Source organism: Oryctolagus cuniculus, chromosome 7, assembly GCF_964237555.1.
Source record: "Oryctolagus cuniculus chromosome 7, mOryCun1.1, whole genome shotgun sequence".
Taxonomy (NCBI): Eukaryota; Metazoa; Chordata; class Mammalia; order Lagomorpha; family Leporidae; genus Oryctolagus; species Oryctolagus cuniculus.
In genome coordinates, this window is record NC_091438.1 from 124,330,526 (window position 1) to 124,357,811 (window position 27,286).

General features: G+C 50.5%; 1 protein-coding gene across 2 annotated transcripts in view; it reads left to right on the plus strand.

The window, feature by feature from the left end:
• LOC100353437 (AGBL carboxypeptidase 4) overlaps nucleotides 1–17,409 on the plus strand; it is a 669,119-nt gene extending 651,710 nt beyond the window's left edge. The window contains exons 9-10 of one of the 2 annotated variants that reach the window (XM_070078541.1): nucleotides 8,654–8,750; nucleotides 15,586–17,409. In XM_070078541.1, coding sequence (XP_069934642.1) covers nucleotides 8,654–8,750; nucleotides 15,586–15,664 — 176 coding nt within the window. In that variant the 3' untranslated portion in view covers nucleotides 15,665–17,409. Of the gene's footprint in view, nucleotides 1–8,653; nucleotides 8,751–9,291; nucleotides 9,617–15,585 lie in introns of those variants that run through there. The other variant, XM_070078542.1, reaches the window with a different exon arrangement.
• The last annotated feature ends 9,877 nt before the right edge of the window (nucleotides 17,410–27,286 follow it).

Here is a 27,286-nt window from a genome sequence, read left to right on the forward strand (position 1 = left end):
TAAGCCACTCAATCCATGGCCATTTGTTTTAGTGGCAACAGGAAACCAGTGTAGCAGCCCCCCACCCCCCGCACCGGTGTTTCCCAAACTTTAAGTGGTCCCTTGATGACGGGGTGAGCTCCCCTGATGCTGACACAAATACAGTGAGCCTGGCAGGTGACAGCCGCCTGGGGAACGGCACTGCACCCATGCCAAGCAGGGTCCCCCTGCTGCCACTGCCTGGGTCTCCCTCCTCTGCCTCCCTCACTGTCTCTGTCTATTTCCATGGCGCTGCAGCTCATCATGCGCCTCCTCTTAGGCCTGTGTTTCTCTGCTTCTGTCTTTGATCCCTTTCTGCATTATGTCCTCTCCCTCTCCCCTATTGTCTACATTTGCCTCTCTCTCTCTCTCTCTTCTCTCTCTCTCTCTCTCTCTCTCTCTCTCCCTGTCTCCATTTCGCTTCAGTTTCCAAGTCTGAGTCTCTCTCTGCCCCTCTGATTACCGTTCTCTCCTTTTCTTCCCTCTCCAGCCCGATGGGGTTCTCTGTGTACCCAGCTGCCTGCTTGCGTCTCTTTCTCCTTTGGTGTCTGCCTCTGCCCGTCTCTTTGTCTCCTGCTGTCCCTCCCTGACTCTCCCTGACCCGCCCCTTCTCTCTCATTCCCAGGCCTCTGTACCTCAGGGGCGCCTCGGGACTTGCCTGCAAATACATTTGCAGCCCCCACACCACACTTCAGAGAGGGATTCATCGGTTTAGTCATGCACCTGTCCGACACCGTGGGAGGATTGGTGAGGGAGGCAGAGACAAAAGATATTTCATTGTCGCATTGTTCTTCGGGCTTCACCTAGAGGCTCCCAGACAGGTGCCTCTTAATATTCCAGCAGTGCTGTCAGCCTCACCGAAGAGAAATCACTCTTCCTTGGCCTACCGCTCTGCAGAATTAATCTTGCCCCTTTAATGGTGATCATCTGTTGCTGGCAGGGGTAGGACTGTGAGCAGAGAATGAATTCTCTGGGGGTTTCTAAACGGGGAGCAGGTAGGAGTTACATTTTCTTATTTGGAGGCAGGATGACAGGGAAAGACTTCCGGGAAGACCAGAACTGTGTCTGTTTTTCCGTTCATTTCATCCCAGCTGGTGGAAGAGTGTCTGGCCCAGGAAGGCTCTTAATAAGTAGATGAATAAAGAATGAACGGGCTTCAATGCTCTTCGCGCCAATCCTTGGTGTGCCTCATCAGACCAGTGACTTCTACTTGCTCATGTACAAAAAGGGGCCAGAAACCCGAGCTGCCTGTGGCACACAGCTGAGGGAAAAGGGAGATGAAATAGGGTGGTTTGTGATGATCAGAGCTGGCCTCAGCATCCCCGGGGGCAGGGCAGCCAGGCAGGGCGCGGGTGCTCTTCTCCGTGAGCTGCAGGAGCAGGAAGTGGGAGAAGGCTTCAGAGTGGGCCTGGAGGGAAAGAGCAGGATGGGGTGGGGGAGGGGGAGGGAGAGGCCACAGGCCACTTGGAGGACGTGTGAGCCTCGTCGCCTCTGAGGCTGCTCTGGGAGAGGGGAAGTGTCTGTGGACAGGGAGCTGCCACGTGCCAGGGAGGAGGCATTCCTGGCCCCCAGCAGGACTTGTCTGGTGTATGCCTGGACTAGCAAGGGCCCCGCTCACAAAGGGATGGCCTCAGCTCATGTGTTGGAAGAGGAAGACCAAGGCACCCTAGGTGCTGGCCGGCTTCTTGGCCTCCTCTGAGGCCAAGCAAACCCCACCTTACCAGAGAGACCTCTTGTGGCCACTCCGCTTAGTGCTGCTCCCTGCTCCCTGTCCCCAGCTTCCCCACACCTTGCTCTGTGTCTTTAAGTCACAGCATGTAGCGGCGGTGTGTCTCCCACAGCTAGGTTCCGGCAGCAGGTCTTGTCAGTTCTTCCTCCCCAAATGCACTCTCCCACCCCGCTGCCCTGTCCAGTCCGGGTCCCCTCATCTTCTGCCTGCACCATAACAACAGCCTCCTGGTTTTTAGCACAGCAGTGACCTTCTAAAGGAATATACCTCAGGGGCCAGCACTGTGGCAACAGTGTTAAGTCACCTCCTACAATGCCAGCATCCTATGAGCGTGCTGGTTCAAGTTCCAGATGCTCCACTTTTGGTACAGCTTCCTGCTAAACATGCCTGGGAAAATAGCAGAAGGTGGCCCAAGTCCTCGGGCCCCTGCACCCATGAGGGAAACTGGGATGAAGCTCTTGGATCCTGGATTCGGCACAGCTGGCCATTGTGGCCATTTGGGGAATGAACCAGTGGTTGGAAATTCTCTCTTTCTGTCTATCCTTCTCTCTCTGTAACTCTGCCTTTCAAATAAATGAATATTAAGAAAGAAAAGAAGAAAGAAAGAAAGAAAGAAAGAAAGAGAGAGAGAGAGAGAGAGAGAGGGAGGGAGGGAGGGAGGGGGAGGGGAGAGGATGAAAGGGGGGGAGGGGAGGGAGGGGAGGAGAGAAATGTAACCTGACTGCGTTGTGTTCCTGCTTCAAGTTCTTCAGGAGCTCCCCATTCACTCACAAAGTCCAGCTGTTTACAGGTGACCCAGAACGGGGCCTCTGGGATCCAGTCCCTGTCCAGCATGCTACACTAACCTCTTCCCATCCCTGCTGCACCCACTGTCCACCCTCAGCTTGCCTGTCCCCTCTGCAGAGGCCTGCCTGTGCCCCCATTATCCTCAGTTACAGACTCTGTGCTTTTTTTTAAGATTTATTTATTTGAAAGTCAGAGTTACCCACAGAGAGAGGTAGAGGCAGAGAGAGAAAGGTCTTCCACCCTCTAGTTCACTCCCCAATTGGCTGCAATGGCCAGAGCTGCGCTGATCCAAAGTCAGGAGCCAGGAGCTTCCTCCGGGTCTCCCACGCGGGTGCAGGGGCCCAAGGACTTGGGCTATCTTCTACTGCTTTCCCAGGTCATAGCAGGGAGCTGGATCAGAAGTGGAGCAGCCGGGTCTTGGACTGGCACCCATATGGGATGCTGACATCCCAGTGGTGGCTTTACCCACTGCACCACAGTGCCAGCACCAAACCTTGTGCATTTTCTTCATTGTGCTATTACAGTCATAATTATTTAGTTATTTGAGTTTTTTTAAATTACTAATACCTTGTCATCTATTTCCACATTTAGACTTAAGAACCATTGTTGTGGTTTTCTATTTTGTTGTTCTTGTTGTTAACCATAGTATACCGTGAGCTTTCCAAAGAGCCTGGACATAGTGGACAAATACACATATTGAGCAGATGAATCACAGATACAACTCATAGACACTCACTGGCTTTTATTGCCTACAGAATAGAAGTGTACATTCCTCAACTTGACATTCAAAGCCCTCACTAATCCATCTACAGACTGATCTTGTAGTCTCACCTTTCAGATATATGGGCCCTCAAGCACTTCACTGTCCTATTTCAGATCATGCACTCAAGAGAAAAGACAACATGTGTGCATTGCTTTCTCTGTCACTTTCAGGCCACGAGATTCTGGGTTAACCATGCAAATAGACTCTCTGATTTTCAGCTTCTTACCTGTGAAAAATGTGTAGAATCGTGCTTGCACCTTGCAGGGCTGTGGCAAAGCTGTGTGATAGGTAATGACCCTGTATGTGTTGCAAAGGGAACTCTAAGGATAGCAGTGTTTGCTGTTGGGAAGGCGACAATACAGCAGCCTGCTTGGTAGCGTACTTAATTGGGACTTGTAGGTTTCTTCCTCTAGACTGTAGAATGCATTTGCCTGACCCTTCTGTACCTAACCCCATTCTCCATTGCTTTGCAGCAGTATACACATGGGCAGAGGCCACCAAATGAATCAACGAATGAATGCATGAGTGAAGGAATGAATGGAAATGATCTCTCAGAGTTCAGATCCTCAAGATCTATTGGAGGGCCCCATGAAATAGGAGGACGGGGCTGGCAACTCACCCTTTAATTCTAAGCAGCTCTGGGCCAAAGTCACCAAGTCAGTCCGAGTTTCCGACAATGCCAGTCGATCTTCCTGCTTGTCTGCTCTGAGGGTCCGGATCCCACCTGCCTCTCATGGCAGGGCGTTCCCTACCATCTGTGCAAAACAGGTCAGTGACCTACATAAGGCTCTGAGGATGGTGTGAGATTTCCCATTGACAGACCATCCTGAGAATTTCGTTGACAGTGAATAGTTGAGTGTTGTCACCTCCATTTTTTTTTCTCTCTTAAAAAAAATGCAGTATGTTGAAAAGGGTTCTAGGCAAGAGAATTATTGCCTCCCCTTGCCCAGATCTTAAATCTTTGTTCAAAGACAGCCTATTTTAATTGAAAATGTTCAATCAATCCCTCCCCACTGCTCACCTGTGTCCCATTCCTGGACTCGAGCAGGGCCATTGCAGTAAATAATCTGGAGCGAGGCTTTCAGAGTTTGAGGATTGGAGGGGGAAGGGAAACAGGGTTGTCCCAGACGTTCCCGTCTTCAACACGCTGTCTTCTAAACAGAGACTGCCCTAAATGATTAACACCTTGCAGTGGGACATTTCACTGAGAAGCTCACCCTCTTCCCTTGCAAGATCCGAAAGGATCGATTAACAAGGATACCTCGTATGGTAACAGCAAGTCCGGCTCTCAGTGTAGATAGGGCGCAGGGCCCAGGCTTCTGGCTTCCCCATTCCTTCCGCTGGGCAGCCCCCAGGTTATTCACAGGCGAGTGCAATCACATACTAATCCCAACAACTCCATAACATTATTATTCACAATTTACAGATGAGGAAACCGAGGCTTGGGGAGACAGAATAACTTGTACAAGGTCACACAGTGTCTCAGTTCTCAATTTGTATGTTAGGAAATCTCCCAAAACGTAGTGGGGCTTGAAAGAGCAATCACTATACTTGCATGTTCTCTGGGGGTCAGAAACTGGAGGCGGTCTAGATGGGGGCTCTTGCTTCGAGACTGGTGTGATTGCAGTCAGTAACGGCCAGAGCTGGAACAGCAGAGCGCTGGAGGAGACGTGGGTCGACCAGGAACCTCTGCCCGTGCAGTCCCAGGGCCTAGGGTCCGTCTGAAGGCTTGCCTGCAAGCTCGGGACTCTAGTTCAACTACTCCGACAAGCAAGGTGCAAGTAACATTACCTTTCTCTGACCTTGCCTCATAGGACCCCCAGTGTCAACTCTGCCGTTCATTCCCATACACGAAAGAAGGGCAGGGACATAGAACACACTCTCGTGGCAGGAGCCCCACGGCTGTATCCTGGAACAGCCCATGAGCTGGGCGATGCGATACTGCTGCAGACAATCTTTGGAAAGCACAGACTGTGTGCCCAGCATGTGGCACAGCCGGGACTTGGATGGGATACATCTGTTGACAGAACTTCTGCTGCAACTTTCTCACTCAGCCCACAGGGACCTCTGCTTTCCTCCACGTCCTGTGGCTCTGTCAGCCCATACCCTGCGATTCGGTCTCCTCGAGCCAGCTAGAGACTGGCTGGGTTAAAGCAGCCAGCTTGCCTCTGTGGGCCCTGGCAGGGAGGCTGCCTTCGGGGTCTGCTGGTCAGAGAGGCCATACCCAATGCCAGCTTGTGAACTTTTTTAATGAATGGGACGGAGAAGGTCGGTCACATCCAGATGAGAAAGCAGGTGGCAGCCTCGGAGCACAGCAAGCCTGCAGCGCATCTCACTGTCATAAACACCTTGTCCGGTGTTTTTCCTTTTCCCCCCAGGCGCTGGCCTGGGATGACTCACGCTTTGACAGAAAAGGTGCTTTCAAGTTGGGAAACAGCCCAGGGTAATGGAAAGATCGCAGTTCTGCGGTCAGTCTCACCTGGATTTGAGTCCTGACTCTACTGCCACGACCAGTTCTGTGGCTGTGGACAAGTTACCCAACCTCCCCAAGCAAGGTCACCTCCTGCACGGGGTTGTTTTAAAGAGTGAAATGCATATGCAGGCAAAGCATTAAGTGCAGTGCCAGGCACACAGCAGGTGCTCCATAAACGCCAGTTTTCAGGTCCTGGGCCAGGCCTACCCCCGGCCTGGGGACTCCGTGAAGAAGGGGGTGAGGACTCACTTGACTGCTTCTCAGATGCTGGCCCATCTCCATGGCCCTGGGAAGAGTGGTGGCCTGGATGCCCCAGGCCAGCCCCAGACAGTGATGGAAGGCCATCAGCAACTGTCACCAACTACATCTCTTCATACTCTCCTCCATGACCCACCAGGGCCCTCCCATCACACAGATCCTGGCACAGTGCAGTCTTCTAAGCATGTTGTATGGGTGGGCCGCTGGCTGGATGGCTGGGAGGAAGGATGGCTGGGAGGAAGGATGGATGGATGTATGTATGGATGGATGGATGGATGGATGGACGGACGTATGTGTGGAAGGCTAGATGGATGGACAGATGGGTGAGTGGACATTCATCTCTGCATTGGTGTTAATTTTGTGTCCTCTTCATGAAATGTCTTCTTCAGTTGTCCTAGATTTATCATAGTATGGAAAGGATCTGGTGGGTGAGGGCCTGGGAAAGAGACTGTGCATGGAAGAGGTACCCAGCGCACGGACAGCGGAACCGAGGTCTGGAGGCTGAGAAGGGGCGGGTCCTGGACGGCAGGTGAGGGGAGGCGCTGGTCTGGGAGGATGGCCCGGCATGAGCAAAGCCGGGAGGCAGAAGTGCAGTGTTGCCGGGCTCGGAAAGGCAAGGGGCGCAGAAGGTGTGAGGCGGCAGGCACAGAGCTGGCAAAGAAATCAGGGAACCCGCTGTGAGCAGCCTTGGGGATCGGGCCTTGAAATGCCGCGTTAAAGGCGGCTTGGAGCCCCTGAAGGGCTGTGCTTGGCGGAGTGACACGGGTGGTTCTGCGGCGTGGAACAACTACACTACACTGTGGAAAAGGACTAGAGGGGACTCTCCTCTGGCCCAGTAGGGCAGGCTGCTCATCATCCGGGGAAACACGATGCTGGCCTCTTCTAGCGGTAAGAAAGCAAGAGGGGCCGGCGCCGCAGCTCACTAGGCTAATCCTCCGCCTTGCGGCGCCGGGACACCGGGTTCTAGTCCCTGTCGGGGCGCTGGATTCTGTCCCGGTTGCCCCTCTTCCAGGCCAGCTCTCTGCTGTGGCCAGGGAGTGCAGTGGAGGATGGCCCAAGTCCTTGGGCCCTGCACCCCATGGGAGACCAGGTTAAGTACCTGGCTCCTGCCATCGGATCAGCGCGGTGCGCCGGCCGCAGCGCGCCGGCCGCGGTGGCCATTGGAGGGTGAACCAACGGCAAAGGAAGACTTTTCTCTCTGTCTCTCTCTCTCACTGTCCACTCTGCCTGTCAAAAAAAAAAAAAAAGCAAGAGGAGAAACTCAGAGGCATAGGTGGTCTCCCCGGGAAGGGCTAGTGACAGGGTGGCTGCTCAGAGCTGAGCTCAGGGAGAAGGAAGGGTTAAGGGTTCCAGAGGGCAAACGTGAGTCCCATACTATGAGAAAAGCTTTCGGTACTGTAAGTGAAGCTGTTCAACACGTACGGAGATAGGAAACAAGGAACCAATGGCAGCCCTGGGCAGAGAAGGCAGGAGGATCCTGGAATGCCCTACTTAAGAGACGCCACCTCACTGGAGGGGTGGCGAGTACTCATTAGCTCGGGCAAAGTCCAGGAGGCACTTCAGGCAGAGTGAAGAGCGTGTGTGAGATGGGTGGGTTGACATGCAACATGCAATGCACAGTGCAGGTACTCTGTGTTGGTGACTAGGAGAGTGGAGTAATTCATACTCAGGTGTTAATGGTCAACATAGAATGGACCCGCCCTCCTTTCCCCAGGGGGTTTGAACTTCAACAGGCCATAAATCCTTACCCCGAAGATTCATTATTAGTAAAATTTCAAGATGGAATGGGTACTCTATTTAGTGTCAGAGTTTGACAGCTAAACCAGAAATTACCTATTAAAATAGAATACTGATCCTGGAGGGTTGGATAGGGCACGGTCTGTATATAACAAAGGATCTCTTGCTCTTGGCTTTGTTTATCTGGCTTCATCCTGAGCACCTGAGGCCAGACCAGGGAAGCCTACTGATTGTAAAGGGCTGTAGTACGTTTTGAAATCTATGAGGGGCCAGCATTGTAGCACAGCAGGTTTAACTGCCCCCTGCAACTCCAACATCCCATATTGGAGCACAAGTTCAAGTCCTGGCTGTTCCACTTCTAATCCAGCTCTCTACTAACACACCTGGGAAAGCAGTGGAAGATGGCCCCAAGTACCTGGGCCTGTGCCACCCATGTGGGAACTCCAGATGGAGTTCCAGGCTCCTGACTTCAGTTTGACACAGCCCTGGCCATTGCAGCCAGTTGGGGAGTGAATCAGCAGATGGAAGAGCTCTCTGTCTCTGTCACTCAGCCTTTCAAGTAAATAAATAAATCTTTAAAAAATAAATAAAAGCTATGAGCACAGGTTTGGGGTAAGACGGCCTGGCCCCTTATCCTGGCTTCTCCTCTTCCCAGTTCTGTGATCTTAGACAACTTACTTAACTTCAGCTCAGGCTTGCTCTCTGTAAAATGCAGATCATAAGAGTAATTAACATGTAACGTGTTGTGAGTGTCAAGAAAAGCGTCCTTACAAAACACTTGGAAGAGTGAGTGGTGTTGCCGTTTCACTCCTATTACCATTTGTATCACTAGTCTTCTTCTCACTCTGCCCCAGTCTCCTTTCAGAGCTCCTTAACACACGCCCCTCAGATATGAAGCTGGGCAGGAATGTGGCAAGGACGTTTCTGGATTATTATCGGCTGAACGCCCTGGTTGAGAAGGTGGCAATCCCCGTGCCCAGGCTGCGGTAAGTAGCAGAGCAGGGCAGAGTAGTCTGGCTTACTTGTTTACCAAGTCTTGTTTACCTGCCGTTGTGTCCTGGGGCAACCCCTGAGCGTCTAGTTGGCCCTGCTTCCCGTGGGTGCCATGGGCACGGTAACCTTGCCCAATCACCGAGATGGGAGGGGGCAGAAGAGCCTGTTTCCTGAGCATAGGTTTCATTGGGGGGTGGGGGACAGAGAGTGAGGGGATACTGCCAGGGTTGAGTCTAATGTTGGAATCCCAGGGATGAGCAGTCACCGGGAAGCCAAGTTCAGTCCTTGTTCTAAGTTAGTGTGGGTGTTTCCTATGCTGCTCCTCCTGATACCTGCTCCCCTAGGCTTCCTTTATGAACTTCTCCAGTTCCTCAGTGTCCTCATCTGTAAAGTGGGGACGGTGGTAGTCATTATTAGGACAAGCCCTCAGCACAGCGTATCCTAATTGTACAAGTAGACCCCCTTCTTTGGGGCTGGCGCGGACACAGCCTGGAAAACATCCATGTTGACGTCTCTGCTGGGGCCAACTTGCAGGGCCAATGAGGAGAAACGATCCAAGGCAAGCGTCCATCCCGTTTGAGGGCCTGGCGTCCCCATGCCTGCCGGTGGCAAGCCCAGTCAGCATTTGGACCATGATGTCCAATGGCACCTGGGATGTGCTGGCCCGGCCCTACCTCTAGGCCTCATCTCCTGCTCCCTCGGTGATCCAGCTCCTTGATGATGTCCACCTCTCTGCTCCTGCCAGCCCATTCGTTCCACTGATCCTGGCCATGATCCTGCCCATGTATGGTGATGCCTCAAGGCCTTTGCATTGATGCACCCTGCCTTTCTACCCTGTTACTAATAAAAAAAATACAAATCACTGTTATTTATGCTATGAAGTGCTTGTTGCGGATCATCTTTATTCCTCACAGACGTTATGTTTCCCCTCTTACAAATAAGGGAACGGAGGTTCGGGGAGATAAAGAGAAATGCCTGAGGTCAAAGGGTTCTTGGCAGAGCCAGGGTTTGATTTCATGCTGTCATAATTCTAAAGCTGGATTGGACTGCAGCAAGCTCTACTTCCAGTGGACGTTCATCAGTGCGGGTTCAAGTTCAGTCTCAGGCTCATGCAAGCTGTGAGGTCTTCAGCAAGTTCCCTGGTCTCTTGAAGCTTCTGTCTACCAACCTATTAAATGGGAATAACAACAACCTCTGAAATGTCCCAATCTGAAAATGAATGAGTGACTAAATAAATAAACTTCAAAATCTGAAAATGACTTTGAAGATGAGGTAGGAGCTTGGGAGAGCCCTCTAGTGTCTAGGTTGCAGTGACAGACGTCCACTCAGCTCACCACGGGCTGCGGCAAGTTCCGTGGCTTGTGTGGCTGTGCTGGGTGATGACATTTCAAGGTCCATCCACATTCCACCGTGCTGTGAATTGCATGGCGGGGCCTCAGGCCTAAGTAAAGCCCTCTCACTGGTACCCTTCTGGGATTGCTCACAGACCACCTGGGCTGCTTGTCCCACCTTTCTCTTCTCTGTGCCCCTGCAGAGCCTGCCCTGCATCCATTGACTTAGGAAAAGCAGCAATTTCTGCCAGCCTCTGGCAGCCGGGAGACGCTGGAAGGAGAAGATGAATAAGGCATGGCCCCTGCCTTCAAGGGCCTCCGCTCTGGAGGGAAGTGCTCAGTTCGTTCTCAGAAGCCATTCCCGCTTGTTTAAAGTTCTTACACATTTAAAGCTTTAGAAAGCTCAAAAGAATTCCTAGAATCTCATTTGCAAGTTAATTTGGGGATTGTCTCTTTCAGGTCCTCTTAACAGAGCCTGATAAAAATGATCTTGGTCCTTCAGTACTTTCGTTCTTGCATGTTGCACCCTTGTTGCCTAGACCAATGAAATGGTGCTGCGACTCAGGGACACGTTAGCGATTGCCTCCCAGGGGTGGGGAATGTCCAGCCAGTGGGCCATCTGAGGCCTGCAAGATCACTGGGTCTGGCCCTGCCATGGCAACCGCAGGCAGGACTCCTAATTCGACAGATCAGTTGCAGGCTATTTTCACAAATGATTTATTTGAAAGCCAGAGTTACAGAAAGAGGGAGAGAGACAGAAAGAGAGAGCTTCCATCTGCTGCTTCACTCCCCAAATGGTTGCAACAACTGAGGATGGCCTTAGATGAAGCCTGAAGCCTGGCACTTCATCCAGGTCTCCCTCATGGATGGCAAGGGCCCAAACACTTGCACCATTGCCTGCTGCCTTCCCCGGGCACATTAGCAGGGAGCTGGGTTAGGAGTGGAGCATCTGGGACTCAAACCAGTGCTCATTTTGGATGCTGGCCTCACAGGTGGTGGCTAAACCCACTGCTCCCCAACGCCAGCCCAAGCAGGCTAATGTTGAAGCTTATAATTTTGTATGACCCACACAAATGACACTATAAATATCCAAGTGAACCTTGGCAGAAAAATATACCCCCCCCCCCGATAGCCCCTCTTCATGATATGGCTGTGGACATGAGACCCACGGAAGGCTGAAGGAGCAGGCCAGGGTCATGCGGTCAGAGGCAGGACTAGAGTCTAAGTCCTCACTCCCGTCTCCCTCTCGGCTTTAGACAGGGAAGAGTTCTCTGGGACAGGGGAAGAGGGGCCCCTGAAGCTGGGTCCAGATGATCCAGGGGAATCCTTAGGGCCCTCATTTTAACTGCTCATAGCATCCCTTTGTCCTGAGGTTTGGAGCTCTCTTTAAGAATGGGCTGGGGGGCTCATTCCTCACAAGTCCACAGCCATGAGGACTCAAGAGAAATGCACCCATCTTGAAATTGAGAGCTCTCTTCCCAGCATCTCTGCCTCTTCAGACTATAGACACCACTTAGCTCTAAATTGGTCAGTAGCCCTTTAAAATGTAATTCCCAGGAGGACACAGGCTGTGTACTCTGATTTAGGATTTGAATATTTCACCCTCTTCTGTGTTATTTTCCACCCAAGCATCAAATAGCTTAAGTGAAAGAGCAGTTTTAGTTTTAAAGGAAAATTACATGTTTTGATTCAAAATTATCTTTGTTTTCTCTCATCACGGGGGATAATTACAATATGTCAGCTTCTGTGGGAGCTTGCCTGGGTACTGGGTCCTTCAGCTAGGGCCCCTGCGGAGGGGCAGACACATGGACACAAGAGCCCCAGCTCAGGTTCATGGCATTGAGGACCAACACTGAGCCCCTGCATTTATTCGAGCCACAATGACACAGTCATGTAGCTAAAGTCCCAAATGCTCCATCCAGGGTCATAAAGTTGCACAGGGAAAATAAAGAGGCCAGTGGGCTTCTGTGGGTACCCAAGCACCAGTGGTGCAGCACAGGTGGGAGTGGAGGCGGGGGTGTGGGAAGCCTCTGAGTGGGGGTGGATTTGGGCTCAGCAAGAGGCTGGGAGGGCTGGCTCCGTAGTGAGGTTCTGATGTGTATATGTGTGTTGGGGGGCGGTGGGGATCATTAGCTATACACTGGAGCCCGCTATGTGCCAGGCCCTGTGCTGGAGGATCACACATAGCCCCTGTCCATCAGAAGGCCACCTGTACATGGGACAAAGGCGTGTACAGAAGCAAAGATCACCGACGGTACTGAACTGTGCATAATGAGTACTCAGCTATGTGTCAGATCATGCCCACTCTCAGAATCCTTCCCTGGTTTCTCCCCAGTTCCTGTAGCAGAATGTTCCAGGCCCTCTTCTTGCTAGTCAAGACCCTGGTCTAATGTTCAGCTTCAGTTACGGCTTCCTACCGCACCCCTGCCCCGTGAGCACCTTCCCCACTTGTGCTCCACCACTCCATGAACTATGCTCCAGAATGCACACATTGGCCATTTGCATGCCTCCATGTCTTTGTTCATCCTTTTCCCTCTTCCTGGAGTCTCCTCCTTTTCTGCTCATTATAGGTGATGAATTCCTAGGTATCTTACAAATCTCGGTCCAAAGATCATGCCCTGGGTTTGCTTATTACTGTTCTCCACCTAAGACGGAACAGCTTCTTCTCCAACAGGCTCCCTCTAGCATGCATGTCCATGGTCTGCTGTCACAGTGTCTCTGTCTGGCTTCTCCTCTAGATAGGATGTGTCCTTAGAGCATGGTACAGGGCCTACCATAGATCAAGTCCTAGCAACATCCTGATTACAACTGAACTACAAAATGGTACATCTGAAGAAGACCCAGAAACCCTGGACTTGGACCCGTTTCTACTGAAGAGAGGTGAAAGTGAGACACAAGCAGAAACTGCTCTCCTATAGAGCCTGGCAAGTATCTGGCAGCTAGCACACATATCCCAAGAATGCCTCAGGGAGGAGGTAGAGTTTGAGTTTGTCTCAAGGGCCATGCAGAGGCCGGCGCTGCGGCTCACTAGGCTAATCCTCCGCCTTGCGTTGCTGGCACACCGGGTTCTAGTCCCGGTCGGGGCGCCGGATTCTGTCCTGGTTGCCCCTCCTCCAGGCCAGCTCTCTGCTGTGGCCAGGGAGTGCAGTGGAGGATGGCCCAAGTGCTTGGGCCCTGCACCCCATGGGAGACCAGGATAAGTACCTGGCTCCTGCCATCGGGCCAGCCGCGGCGGCCATTGGAGGGTGAACCAACGGCAAAGGAAGACCTTTCTCTCTGTCTCTCTCTCTCTCACTGTCCACTCTGCCTGTCAAAAAATTTTTTTTAAAAAAAGGGCCATGCAGAGTTGAGTTTGGTGAAATAGAAAGGGGAGAGAGGGTATTCTTGGTTGGGAGGCCGGGAGCGAGAAGGCAGGAAGCAGTCCCTAACAAGACACTTTGTAGGGCAGTGACAGGCCGGGATGCTTAGAGCAAAAGAGATGGCAAAGACGAGACCAGAGCAGTTTAGTTCTGTTCATCAAATGCTCCCCAAGTGCCCACTCCACCCCAGGCTTACGCATGGCTCAGAAATTATAAATAAAAAGCCAGTGTGTCGAACTCAGTCTCAGGAGATAAACAGGTGGGAAAGAGGCAACTCAGAAAACGGTGGGTCACTGGGTAGCCTGCTGTGCAAGGCGCAGCAGGAGTGTGGAGAAGAGGGAGGCTTCTTTTCTGGGAAGTCGGGTCCCCAGAGGAGGGGAGTCTGGACAGGAGTGGAAGGGGAAAGCCTCTGCAGAGGCCCCAGAGCATGGGATGTTTGCTTTCCAGTGCACCTCTCCCTCTCTCTCTCTCTCCCTCTCTCTCTCCCTCTCTCCCACTCTCTTCCTCTCTCTCTCTCTCTCTTTCTCTCCCCTCCCCCCACCCCGCCTGCACCACCAGTTTTGGTTACAGAGGCCATTTCCCTTCCTAACCCACCCTCTCAAATCATTCTGTACCATCACAGCCCTCCCTAGATGCTGCACACCTTATATCCATGCCACTATCCACCTGCCGATACCCCACTTGTGATCAAACTTGGACTTGCCTCTCTAGGGAAAGCACACCTACCTTTCCCCTCCCCTAAAAACATGCCCATTGCATGTCCTCTGCTCCCTTTGTGTGCTAAGAGCCACACCCCTCCATGATATGTAAACGGTGCCTCAGAATTTGCAAAACTCTGCATCAGCTTCCATCTTTCCAGAGCCTAAGAGCCTGGAAGAACGTGGATTCTTCTCCTATTTTAGAAATGGAAAAAAAAAGAAAGAAAATGAAGACTCAGAGAAAGAAAAGGACTGCTTCAAGATCACACAACAATGAAGGAAAATAGGTATCCCAAGGTCAGAGTGAGATGAGCTACAAGAAAGCACTTCTCCATTCTTAATTCAAATGAAGTCCAAGAGACTCCTGCATTATGGTGTTTACCCCTCTCTGCAGTGCACTGGAGTTGCTGCTTCGTGCAGTTAGTTTATGCACCTATTTCCTCTCCTACACTGCAAGTAACAAGGACAGCATCCACAACCACCTCATCTCTGTCACTTCCAGAGTTTGTGGGACCCAAACTAACAGCTAACACCACAGTTGTGTAAATCGCGGTAGGGTAGGGAAGACACTAAGTGTGTTCACTTACATCTCACTTAGCCTCACAATACCACTGCATGGTGGGAATATTTTATTCCCATCTTACAAATGAAGCTCAGAGAAACTTAATAACTTGCCCAAAGTCACATCCACATCTCATACATGGCCAGCTTGGGAATTCAGTTCTGTTCATTCTGTCATTAAAGCCCACTCTTTCTACCAAAAATAAATATTATCCAATGGCTAAATGAAGATCACATCATTTTGTCAGTCAACCACATAACAGACAAGGCACTGCAAGAGGGAAAATGCAAAAATGAATAAAACTTGGTCCCTTCTCGTGATCCAGGATGTCAACAAAGAAGATAAATGGACAGTTCCTCATCAGTGGTGTTAAGGGTATTGCACTGGGTGATGAGATGTGGAGATGATCCAGACAGTTCTCTGCTCTCCAAGAGCCCCTTGTCTTGTTGAGGAGACAGACATTATGCAATGTCATAGTTGGGCTATGCTGAAGAATATAAAGAAGCCAGTGAAATTCACAATTGCTATGAAGGGAATGCACTCCCATGCTCTTCCAAATGATAGCTCCTCTATGTTTCTATCCCCATTCCACTGTGCAGTGTGTTAATGAGTTGGAATCAGGGTGAAAAGGTGGAAGAGTAGTAGCTGTAGAACCATTAAGTTTTCTGCAGAATCAAAATGATACAATGTGTCCATCCACCTAACAGGCATTCACTGAAGCTGCAGTGCCTGCTTTGAACCAGGCAGTGAGCTGGGTTCTGGGGCCACTGCACCTGGGAGGTCACGGTCCAGCGGGGGAGATGACATGCACACAAATGATTTCATTATGGTGTGTCTATGTGCTGTCTTCTCTCTCACTGTTATCTCCCTCTTTGCAGGAAAGAAAAAGCCCCTACAAGCACCCATTCCTGCGGAGCAACTACCCCAACAGCAAAGGGGGCAAGAAGAGCTAGGTGAACCACAGAGACCCTGCAAATCCTTTCTAAAGACATGGAGACCAGGGAGGTTCCGTGGGGGGGCAGGGGCATGCATCTCCTGCTGAGGCATGAAATTAATCACCTTTATCACCTTTCTCTGGTTTCCAAGACAAGGATGCGTGGGATAACGCATAGGCTAGTGAAAGGGAAGGGGAAAAATGAGAAATTTCATCATTGATTTTCCCTGTTACCAATGGAAAATTGATTGGGAGCCTGCAGCTCAAGGCCAGGAATCAAATAGGAGCCTGGAACCAGGCAGCACAGATGCTATTTTCCTCACCGTGGAGATTCAAAAGCCTACACCTTTTTAAGGGCTTTCACACATCTCAAGCTAGTTCTTTGTCTTTTAAAGTTATGTAGTTATTACAGAAGGTTGCCTTTTCGGATAGGCTATGATTGTTTACAGCTTTAGAAACGCAGTGCCCAAATCGACACATGCAACCCCAAGGCAAACATGCTGTTGGGAAAAATGGGACAGAATTTTTGAAATCAACGATGTCTGAGATAGATAGATAGATAGATAGATAGATAGATAGATAGATAGAGTCTCTATCAACTGCATGCTGCTTTCCCATCCCTCTAAAGCCCAGCATGAAACTTCCAAGAAGTGTTCAGGAAGCCATTTCCCTTTCCTGGGCAGTTTGATCAAAAGTGTAGCCCCCTCAAAATGAGAAGTGTTGGCACTCATTCCAGAAGGTCTGTCACGGTGAAGGTCTCCAGAACCCTGGTGACAGGGATCAAGCCTGACCCCTGAAGAGGTAGCCATTGGTAATCTGCAATAAGGAAAGGGTGATTGCCAGCAAAGGGAGCTGCAAAAGACAAAAGAATGCACCCTGAGGCAAGCAGGAATGATAAAATAAAACAACAGCGGCTGCAGTCCCCGAGGTGGGGCAAGCTAAATATTGTGCATTTTTCTGAAGAAGAAAGTGCCTTTGTATGATGAATGGGTCCCGGGGAGGCTGCTCTCTTCCTGTCTGTGGAAGCAGCAGGCTGAGTCACCATGACAGCCTGCTAATTAAAATGACCTCCCGGAAATGAGGATTAGGAGATAGGGAGAGGCAGGAAGGCTCCAGGGAGATAGGGCCTTTAGCACAAAGCTCCAGTTAGTCTTGCTTTTGGTTTAGGTTGGAGATTTTCAAAGTTGGTTGCAAAAATCAAGAGCTAAGCTTGCTCGCCTTTTGCATTTTGGTTTTCAGAAACGATAACAAAGAACCATAAGTTACTTGGCTACAGATGTTGTGTTGTATATACAGCTTCTCCCCTGTGTTCTTCTTGCCCAGAGGAACATAAATAAAGTAGTTTGTGCAGCTCCTCTGTTCCTCTGAGCATTCTTGGCACCTTTCCCTTAGGTCTCCCTTCCTCAAAAACCAACCAGCCAACCCCAGATTGATGTAAGCATCACTTTGAGATCAGGGATTCTGTCACCAAGTTAGGGAAGAACAGTCAGGACATGACCTTCCAGCACTTTCTGTGTCAGTCCTGGGGAGTTTGACTGAAACCAGCTCAACATGACAGCTTCACTGTAGACAGCACGAACAGAGTCTAAAATGAGAGCATCAGAGTCCAGATCTAGGGTTTCTTGGCCAGGCGACTGCCATAAGGGTGTGACCATGTACAAGTATCAACCTCCTATTTTTGAAAACTGAACTGATTGATTAGGCAATGGACAGAAGCTGTGCTAGTGGTTTAAGAATAAAAACTTAGAGACAAGTCACTATCGATTCTAATTCTGAATTCAAACCCTGGTTGTATCTCTTAAAACCTATGTGATTTTAAGCTAGTTATTTAACATCTGTGGATCTTGGTTTCCTCATCTATATGATGGTAACAGAAATATCTACCTCATTATAATTGTTGTGGAGATTTAATGAATTCAGATGTGGGGAATGTCAGAAGAAAAAATTATGTGCTCACTTAATGATAGCTGTGATCATCTGGAAACCGCCAAGGACGGTGACAAGTCTGGAAATCACTTCTCATTAGAAATGGATGAGGAGACTGGAGCTGTTTATCCCTAAGACGGGAACTAAGAGGGAGTAGGAGTAGGAAAGCAAGGACACAGCCTCTTCAAAGTTAAAAGGACATCATGGAACAAAAGAAGCAAATTGTTCTGCATTGCCCAGAGGTAACCACCAAATCCAGGAGCAAGTCTCAACAAGAAAACTCTGTACTGAGGATCAAGAAAACTTTTGAGTGAATACAATTGGTAACCATTGGACAGGCGTCCCTGGAAGACAGTGAGGCCCCTGTCACCAGAGTATGCAGGTAGAGCCTGAACAGGGAGGAGAGACAGGGGGTCCATTCTGTAGTGGGAGGCTGGATTGGAATCTGGGTGCTTTGAAGCATCCCCTCCCAGGCTGTGACTCTGAGGAGAAATGACATGAGACAAGAAGTTACATCTCTGGATGTCAGAGAATGGAACGTGCAGAATAAAAGGTATCATTTAAAGCTAGACACAGTGACATTAAAAGTCTCTGAATTACAGCATACAGACACTGCTAGCATTTAGCATTCCTTCAGGGGGAGAAAGCATGGCTATAATGCAGGATGTGTTTGCTGTAAGAGTGTGTGCTTCTCCACGTCAGCAAATCAGAAAGGAAAGAGCTGACCATAAGACCAAGGGTTGGCAGGGGCCCTTCCTGTGGCTTTGGATTGCTCAGCTTCTCCTCAGCTGTCTTGGACAAGGTTATACTATGGTCTCAAACTGTAGGGGAAATATTTTCAGCACTGAGGTGGAGAACAGCAACAAGCTGGCAAGTGAACCAGCCATCCATTCCCAGCAGGGGGCGCTCCAGCCCATCTTCTTGTCTGTTCACGTCTCCGAATCCAACAAAGCCGTCTTCTGGCTTCTGTGCATTTCAAAGTGCGAGACCATCTAAGCCAAAAGAGTGTGGAGGGGAGGGCCATGCTAGATGGGAACACCACTCTCCACGTTAAGGCAGTGCTGGTTTCTTTGCATCAGTGTAGAGGCTCAGAAAGGCGACTGAAAATATATTTACCCTCAGAGCTGTGGAGACAAACTGGAGTCCTCTACTCCCTGCCCCAGCTTCTTCACTACTAAGCTCACAGCAGAGAGGGCTGGGTCAGCAACCTCTGAAGCTTGCTTTGTAGCATCAGGAGGAGGCCTGCAGTCAGGAGCTCTCCCTGGAGTCTTGCATGATGGCAGGGTAGGGACACAGGATGGATTCTACTCTCTCACTGTGACTCAGCTGACACCCCTAAGGCCAGCCTTGGAAAACCCCAACTCCTTTATTTTTGCCTTTTTATTTTAAAATGTTTAAAACCATATGAAAGAGTACAAATAAGGAGTCAATGAGCACACATAGATTTAACAATTGTTGACATTTTGCCATATTCACTTGATATGTAAAGATACATATATGTATACATGCATACTATTTTTTAAAACAGGAGTGGTTATGTTAATATCACATAATATGAGAGTTGTGACAAAGATCATAAAATTAGTAAAGAAGGGTAGAATGAAGACAGCACCTATTCATTTCTATGTACCAGTTACTATGGCATCCACACATCACATATATAAATAAATGCATGTTAATTTTCAGTCTAGGAAATCTACAAAAACTTTTTAGCACCTATCACTGAAACTCCACCTTCCTCCCATTGATCATATATGTAAATATAAACTTCTACATATGAGAGGAAACACGGTATTTGTCTTTCTGAAAAATAGCTCATATTTCCTTCACCTAAATCATCAGTTGATGGACCTCCAGGTTGATTCCGTATCTTTGCTCTTCTGAGTGGAACTGTGATAAACATGGGAGAGCAGATATCTCTTTCACGTGCTGACTTCATTTCATTATCGTGTCTTCCGGAAGTGGGCTAGCTCAGTCGTATGGTAGATCTATTTTTCATTTTCTGAGAAATCTCCATACTGTTTTCATAATGATGTACTGATTTGTATCCCCACCAACAATGTAATAGGGGTCCCTTTTCTCCACAACCTCACCAGAATTTGTTACTTTTCGATTTCTTGATGATAGCCGTTGTACCTGGAGTGAGATGATAACTCACTGTGGTTTTTATTTGCATGTCCCTGATGGCTAGTGATCCTGAGTACTTTTTCATATGTTTGGCACCCAGCTCATTTTTCTAGTTAATAAAAGCAGAACTAAGCATGAAGTGTGGAGTGATTAGCATTCAATAACTATTAATACATCTGCCAAACATCTATTGAACATACACTGCCTGCTGGTTATTGCCTTAGATGCCATTGTAAACTTCGCCTTATTGGAGTTCCCAGTTAGTCCCAGGAAATAAGTAGCACTGTATTCACTTCCTAGGTGAGAGCAGGGAGTGTGGTAAAGGTGAAACCCTTCGTTTGCACTCACATGGCTAAGGAGCACCTGGTTCGAACACAGCTCCATTTCCACTGCTCTCCACTGGTCCCTCTCCAGGAACTCAAGTAAAATCAGGTGGAGACGGGAAGCAAGTACAGCAGGAAATCGAGAAAGCAATGGCACCCGTGGAGATGAAGGAGGTTAGAGAGGAGAGCAAGCATGCAAATTTCTGGGCTGGGAAAGCTGTAAATCCTTTGTAGCTCCTACACTGAAGCCTCCCCTTCCTCCCACCCCTCATCACACACCCACACACTTTTCTGAGTGCCATTTTTTTTGGATAGGCAGAGTTAGTGAGAGAGAGAGAGAGAGAGAAAGGTCTTCTTTCCGATGGTTCACCCCCCAAATGCCAAATGGCCGCTACGGCCAGCGCTCCACGGATCCAAAGCCAGGAGCCAGGTGCTTCCTCCTGGTCTCCCATGGGGTGCAGGGCCCAAGCACTTGGGCCGTCCTCCACTGCCTTCCTGGGCCACAGCAGAGAGCTGAACTGGAAGAGGAGCAACCAGGACAGAACCGGCGCCCCAACCAGAACTAGAACCCTAGGGTACTGGCGCGCAGGCGGAGGATTAGCCTCGTGAGCTGCTGCGCCAGCCATCACACACCCACACACTTGTCTGAGTGCCTTCTGGGCACTCCAGAGTTCTCCAGATGCAAAGGTAGGGGGTGGCGGCGGGGGGAGTGCATTTACCACTTCACATGCAGAAGCTTCTAGGTCTTCCAGGGCTCCCGGAAGCTTGCCCAGGTGATCACCGCAGGACCCAAACTGGCACCCTGTGGGTTACTGACTCCAGGCAGATACTCACCTGCCCCTCTGGAGTGTGTCGACTGGGCCTCCATGCCCCTCAGCTGTTCAGAATTCTTCCTCGGAGTCCCCGTGTCCTGAGCACTTTATGGCTTCCATGACTACATGTCCTTTCCCTCCTGTCTCATCTCAGCCCACAGGACACCAGGGTCAGACAGAATAGGGGAGACATTGAAACATAATAGGAACAGACTGAGTTTAAAAAGTCAGACCCACCTAAGTGTGACTCCCAGCACTTCCATTAACTAGCTGTGTGGTTTTTCGGCAAAGAATTCAATCTTTCTCTTTTTAAGATTTATTTATTTATTGGAAAGTCAGAGTTACAGAGAGAGAGGGAGAGAGAAAGAGAAAGAGATCTTTCATCTGCTGCTTCACTCCCCAAATGGCCACAATAGCAGGGCTGGGCCAGACCAAAGCCAGGATCTTGTAATTTCTTCTGGATCTCCCACATGGATGCAGGGCCCCAAGCACCTGGGCCATGTTCCACTGCTTTCCCAGGCCATTAGCAGAGAGCTGGAAGGGAAGCAGAGCAGCTGGGACTGGAACCAGGGCCCAAATGGGATGCCGGCACTGCAGATGGCAGCTTAATCCACTGCACCACAGTGCTGGCCCCATAATTTAACATCTTTAAGCCTCAGGATTTTCATCTTTAAAACAGGAGTTCTTGCTATCTAGTTCAAACAGTTATGGTGTGGATTAAAATATAATGATATTCTGTAAAATACCTGGCACAGACTGGAACTCTTTCCCCAAACCACCTCCACCCCTGCCCCACCTCTGCACCACTGCCCCACCTGCTTGCTGCAGTCACACTTCCGCTTCCTTACAGCCAAACTTTTTCCTCACCCCTGGATGATGGAGTGCAGACAGAAGCATAAACACTGCCCGAGTAGAGGACATGAGTATGAGAAAACTGACAGTCTCACTGAGGCACCAAGGCTAGGCCAGAGACCTGGATTTCATTCATCGTTCAGTCTCAGCTCCTAGCACAGGTTATGTGGCCACGTCTGTGTTCACTGAGTGTGGAACTACAAATGATCGGGATGGGATCTTCCAGTGGCCCTTAGCCCCTGAGCAGGAGGAAACAGGCATTGTAAGTCTGGGCTTGGAACAGTTGGAAGACAGTGTGAGCACAACACTCACCCAGCCGGGCAGGGAGGCAGAACTGCCTAGACTAGAAAGAGGAGGGAGTCCAGGTTCTACAAGGCACCGTGTCCTATTAAAATAACTGCAATCAAATCCAACCAGGATGCATACGGGGCCCTTTCTGTGTTGTTTTCCAATGGCATGCAGCATCCCAGGGACCACGACTATGAGGTCATCACGACCGTCCCTATGAGGTCACCATGGCGACATGCTCTGCCGGCTCACACTCAGGACTCCCCTGAAGCACCCCCAGCTCTGCCAGGTCTTCCCACTCCCACCAGACTCAGTGTATGTGCCGTTCCAGGGTTGTTTTCCCCAGTGGAAAAAACTCAGACCCGTGTGGTTAAGTCTCGTGCCAGTCAGTACCAGGACAGGACCTGGGCACCAGTTCAACTCTGCCACACACCACTGCCTCTCAGTTCAACCCCGAAGCCCAACACCAGGCTGGAGCAGCTCAGACAGTCATCCCTGGGATGCCGGGTATAGCTCCTTGCTGCTTAAATTCACTTGACCCCAAAGGTCTGGGATCTATTTTTGGCTGACCCCTTGTCAATCTTAAGTCCTCATCTGCTGTATTTGCTCATGTCCTTGCTTCCGCCCTGGACACCCTGCCACTGGTGTGTAACTCCTCTCCTTCAATCTTCACAGGCAGCCGACTGGGCACCACGGCCCACTGCCCTGCCTCTGTGTCATGTGGATCTCCAAGCTGTTTTGCACAGCGACTCTGGAGTCCAACAGGTTCGACAGACCTGAGTTTTAATCTGAGTTCCACCACTTGAAAATCTCATGAATCATTTAAATCACAATTTGCTTCTCCCATCTTTAAATCGGGACCATAGCACCTGTTAGCAGGATTGTCATCCATTTCCCTTTCTCTCCCCTTTCCACATCCTCCTTCCTGGCTACTTCTACCATCACCTCCTACTGGGTGGCTGAGTGGTCCCCTGACTTACCTGCCTACAGATGCTCTGCTAACCTGTTATCTCTTGGAAATTTCCAGAATCTATAAAACATGACCCCAGGTTGGGGCCAGCGCCGTGGCTCACTTGGTTAATCCTCTGCATGCAGCATTGGCATCCCATATGGGCGCAGGGTTCTAGTCCTGGTTGTTTCTCTTCCAGTCCAGCTCTCTGCCGTGGCCTGGGAGGGCAGTGGAGGATGGCCCAAGTGCTTGGGCCCCTGCACCTGCATGGGAGACCAGGAGGAAGCACCTGGCTCCTGGCTTCGGATCAGCGTAGCTCCAGCCGTGGCGGCCATTTGGAGGGTGAACCAACAGAAGGAAGATCTTTCTCTCTCTCTCTCTCTCTCTCTCTGTCTAACCCTGTCAAATAAATAAAAATAAAAACGACCCCAGGTTTATGTTGCCCTTTCAAATCAGTTGTCCCAGGCAAGAGCCGTGATATTGTCCCACCTTTGTGCCTTTCATACCCTACCTTTATTCCATTACCAAGGCTCACCAGTTCTGCCTGCTCGGTCCTTCCCATCTTCACCCACAATCTCCAGCCTAGCTAACGAAAATCATCATTCCCGTCCTTCAAGGCAGCTGGCACGGCCCAGCTCCATGACTTCCACCCCAGCCTCAGCAGCTGAAATTGGTCACTTCCTTTTCTTCTGTGCCTTGCCACTTGCTGATTCCCCGATTATCAGTTATTTCATTCAGACGACTGCCACCTCCCCCACCAGCGCTTAACTTATATGAGAGCAGAAATTGGATTGCATTCCTCTCCATGCTTCTCAGAGCACCTAACACAGTCCCAGAAGCATCAGAGGCACTCGATACATGTAGCAGCATGAATGAATCTGAAATCCAAAAGTCCTGACAACTGGATCCCAATTACAGATGCGTCTTCCCAAAGTGTTGCCCTCTCGGAGACTCCCCGCTGCGCAGACTGCATCCCCGGCTCCTCTTTCCTGCAGACAGCATGAGGGCTCCCTGGGTAGGGCAGATGCCTTCAACTTGGGACTCAAAGTCCTGGATGACCTTCGAGGCCTCAGTCTCCATGGAGAGAGGGAGGACACAGATTTACTGAACCCCCTAGTCCTTTCCTAAAGGCCCGACCTGATTTCAGAGCCTACGGTCGCCAGATGGTTTCTCCTGCACCAGCAGCTCCTCTCACTGGTGTGGCCAGTGACACTGCTGCCATGAACACTAATGCTGCTGATACTTCTGCCAATCTGCCTGCCGCCAGCCACCACCACCACTGCTCCCCCTGCTGCTGCTGCGAGGAGCTCTAGTGCCTCTCCTGTCGCTCCTGGGCTGCCGCCGCCGTCCGTCCTGCTGCGGCTGGCCCCAGGCCCTGTGCTGCTTCCTTCGTCTGGCCGGCCTTGCTTCCTGTGAAGGAAGCATCATTCCCCTCACTTCCCTGATAAGGAAGCAGAGGCTGGGGAGGCGAAGCCATCTGTCCGCAATTGCACCGCACACCGCGAGCGGAGGAGCCTGGATTCCATCCGAGTCCCATGCCTGCTTTTTTTTTTTTTTTTCCATTTTCCCCTCCACCTCGTTGTGTACAGACCTGAGCCTGACAGCGTAATAAATATTTAATGCTGGTTATAAAAAGCCTCTGCCTCGGGGAGCTCGCTGGTTCACTTCTGTTCCTGTGCGTGCCCTCATTTTGCCTCCTTCCCCTGGGCCTGGCTCCAGGCCCTCTCCTTTGCAGCGGGGTGTCCCCGCACGTCCTCCATGCCCCAGTCTCTGCCTTTGAAACACTGCCACGAAATGCTTGTCCTAGCGGCCGGAGCCCAGGCTGCTCTCAGTTCTGTAGCAACAAGAGAGACGGTTTGCCAGGGAATTAGGAGGGGGCAGAGCAGAGGAGGCCTAGCTCTTTCTACTGGCCCACCCCTCCCCCTCCCCCTCCCCCTCCCCCCTGCGCTGTAAAGATACATCAAAGACTTCCTGTTCCTTCACCCAAGCCCATTCCTACCTCCAATCTCCAGCTTTCGAAGGGCAAAGTCAAATGAATGGAGCCATTAGGAAGCTGAGTCCTGCAGCCACCTGTGTGAATTAAGTTAATCTCTTCCTCTGGGTGGAAATACCCCAGAGTCCAACTATAAGATGGGGGGTGGTGAGGAACGAATGCGAGGATGAGTGAGAAAATATTTTGAAAACGATTTCCTATGTTTTCTATGTTTCTGAGACCTTGTAAAACTTCCCACTTCCTTCCACACTCTGGCTTTTAACGTGGAGTATCATCCAACAGAATTTGTTAAACATCTTGAGTTTGCCAGGGATGTCCCCACTCCTCTCTACTGCCTGATTCCCTAGCTGTCCTTTTGCCACCTCCTCCAGGAAGTCTTCTCTGATACTCCGGCCCTCATAGATAACTCTGCTCCTGTGTTTCTGAACATCCCATTTGACCTCAGCAATGGTGCTGGGATTTCACTTTTCCTGTCCATCAGCTCTGTCTTCCCAACCCAGCCTGACATTACAAAAAATAGTGTTATTCATTGCTGGGGCCCAGGGTCTAGCACGAGTCCAGAGAGAAGAGCCATTCCCCGAGAGTCTGTGGCATTGCTGCTGCGGTTGGGGAGGGGAGGATGAAGATGAGGATGCCGGCCCTGAGCAGAACATTGCTGTGGTGCTGGCATCTCCCCCTTCCTCCAGAAGTTCACAAAGGAAAGCAAGCCCTCAAATTTCTAGGCAAAGTGCAACAAACCTAGTTCACAAGGCCGTAGGAGAAGTTGTCAGACTCTAAAGCTAAGGGCATTCGTGGGAGGGAGAAAGTGAAAGAAGAGATGCAGAGAAACTGGAGGAGGAGAACACACTGCCCTGTGGAGTTGAGGGTATGTGTGCGTGTGTCCCAGTATGCTGGCATTGTGTGTGTCTCTCTCCTGAGAGCTCCTTTCACCTGCGTGTGAAAATGCATGGGTATGTATGGCCGTGAATGTGTGTGTCCGTTACCCAGTGCCAGGCAACAGTCATTATCAATTCTGAGCAGACTTTTACCTGGGCTCATAGTCAGAGGTCCCAGGGTAAGTTTCTGTTTGAAATTCCGTCTCCTTTCTGGACGTTTCATCCATATTAATGGCCCTCCCCAACCCCAGTCTCCCAGGGACTGTGCCCAGCAGGGTGTCGGGGCCACCTCCCCTTCTTCCCAATCCTAGTGGAGGCTGATTCTGGTTGATATAAGCCAGACCTGCCCATCTGGGATGGGGAGCTCCCCAAGAGCCCCCTTTTCTGTCTGTCTCCAGACGATCTCAGGCTTGGGCCTCGCCCCACTTCCAGCCCCACGCTCCTGTCTGTGCTCCTCGTTTCTCCTCTTCAGGTCAGCGTGGACCAGAGGTAGGAGAACGGCGCCTGGTGTGGGGTGTGAGGGAGAGAGGCTGCTCTCCATACCAGCCTGAATCCCTCTCCCAACTACTCCCGGGAGCAGAAATCCCATGGTTCCGAAGCGTGTGTTTCTGTTCAGTTTCAGAAGTGCTCACAGGGCCTGCTCTAGACCAGGCTGAGTGCTGGCTGGGAGGCGAATGTGCAGGGTGCACAGTTGTGAAATTCCTGTGAGCGCTTCATGCCGGCGGAACAGCTGCGGGGAGCTCGAGATTTTGACTTCATGGAGAAGCAAACGTATGGGGTGGGGCCGTTCAAGCCTTGTTTATCTTGCAAGTCTTAATTCATTCTTTAGTAAGTTTCCTATTCATCTGTTCATTCATGTTTATGCATGTACTCATTCCTCCTTAAGGGATCCTGTGGTTTGCTGGGCAGAGTGCTGTCCCACAACTCTGCGTGCATGCTGGATTCACCTGCTGTCATCTCCCCTCATTGAATCTCAATTCGATCCCCATAGACTTGAATTAAGAGTGGTCGCCCTTCCTAGACCACTGGTTTACTTTAAGGAACCTAGGGAAAAATGGAAGTAGTGGGGAGAAGGAAGTACCCTCTCTGAGTCCCTACAGCTGTGGGGGCTTTGCCTGATTCCATCCTACAGACATATCATAGCAGGGATGTGGGCAAACCTCAGGAGCAGGGGCAGAGACTAGAAATGCTTCATTAGAAATAGCATGAACTGGAAGCAAAAATATCTGGGCTCTAGTCACAATCTGCTCCTAGCATTATAGGTGTAGAAAATTCACTCTCAGGCTCAGTTCTCTCGCCTATAACATGAACTGGTTGAAGTGGGTGAGCACCAAGGGCCATTCTGGGTCTCTGGGACCCCCACCCCCACCCCAACTGCCTACCTAGAAAGGTGATCTCATGCGTGCCAGGTTGCTGGACCCCAGTGCTGTGGATACAATGGGCAGGGAGTAGACTGTCTTCCTCAGTTCAGGAGCACTGCTAGTGATTCCTGCCTCCCAG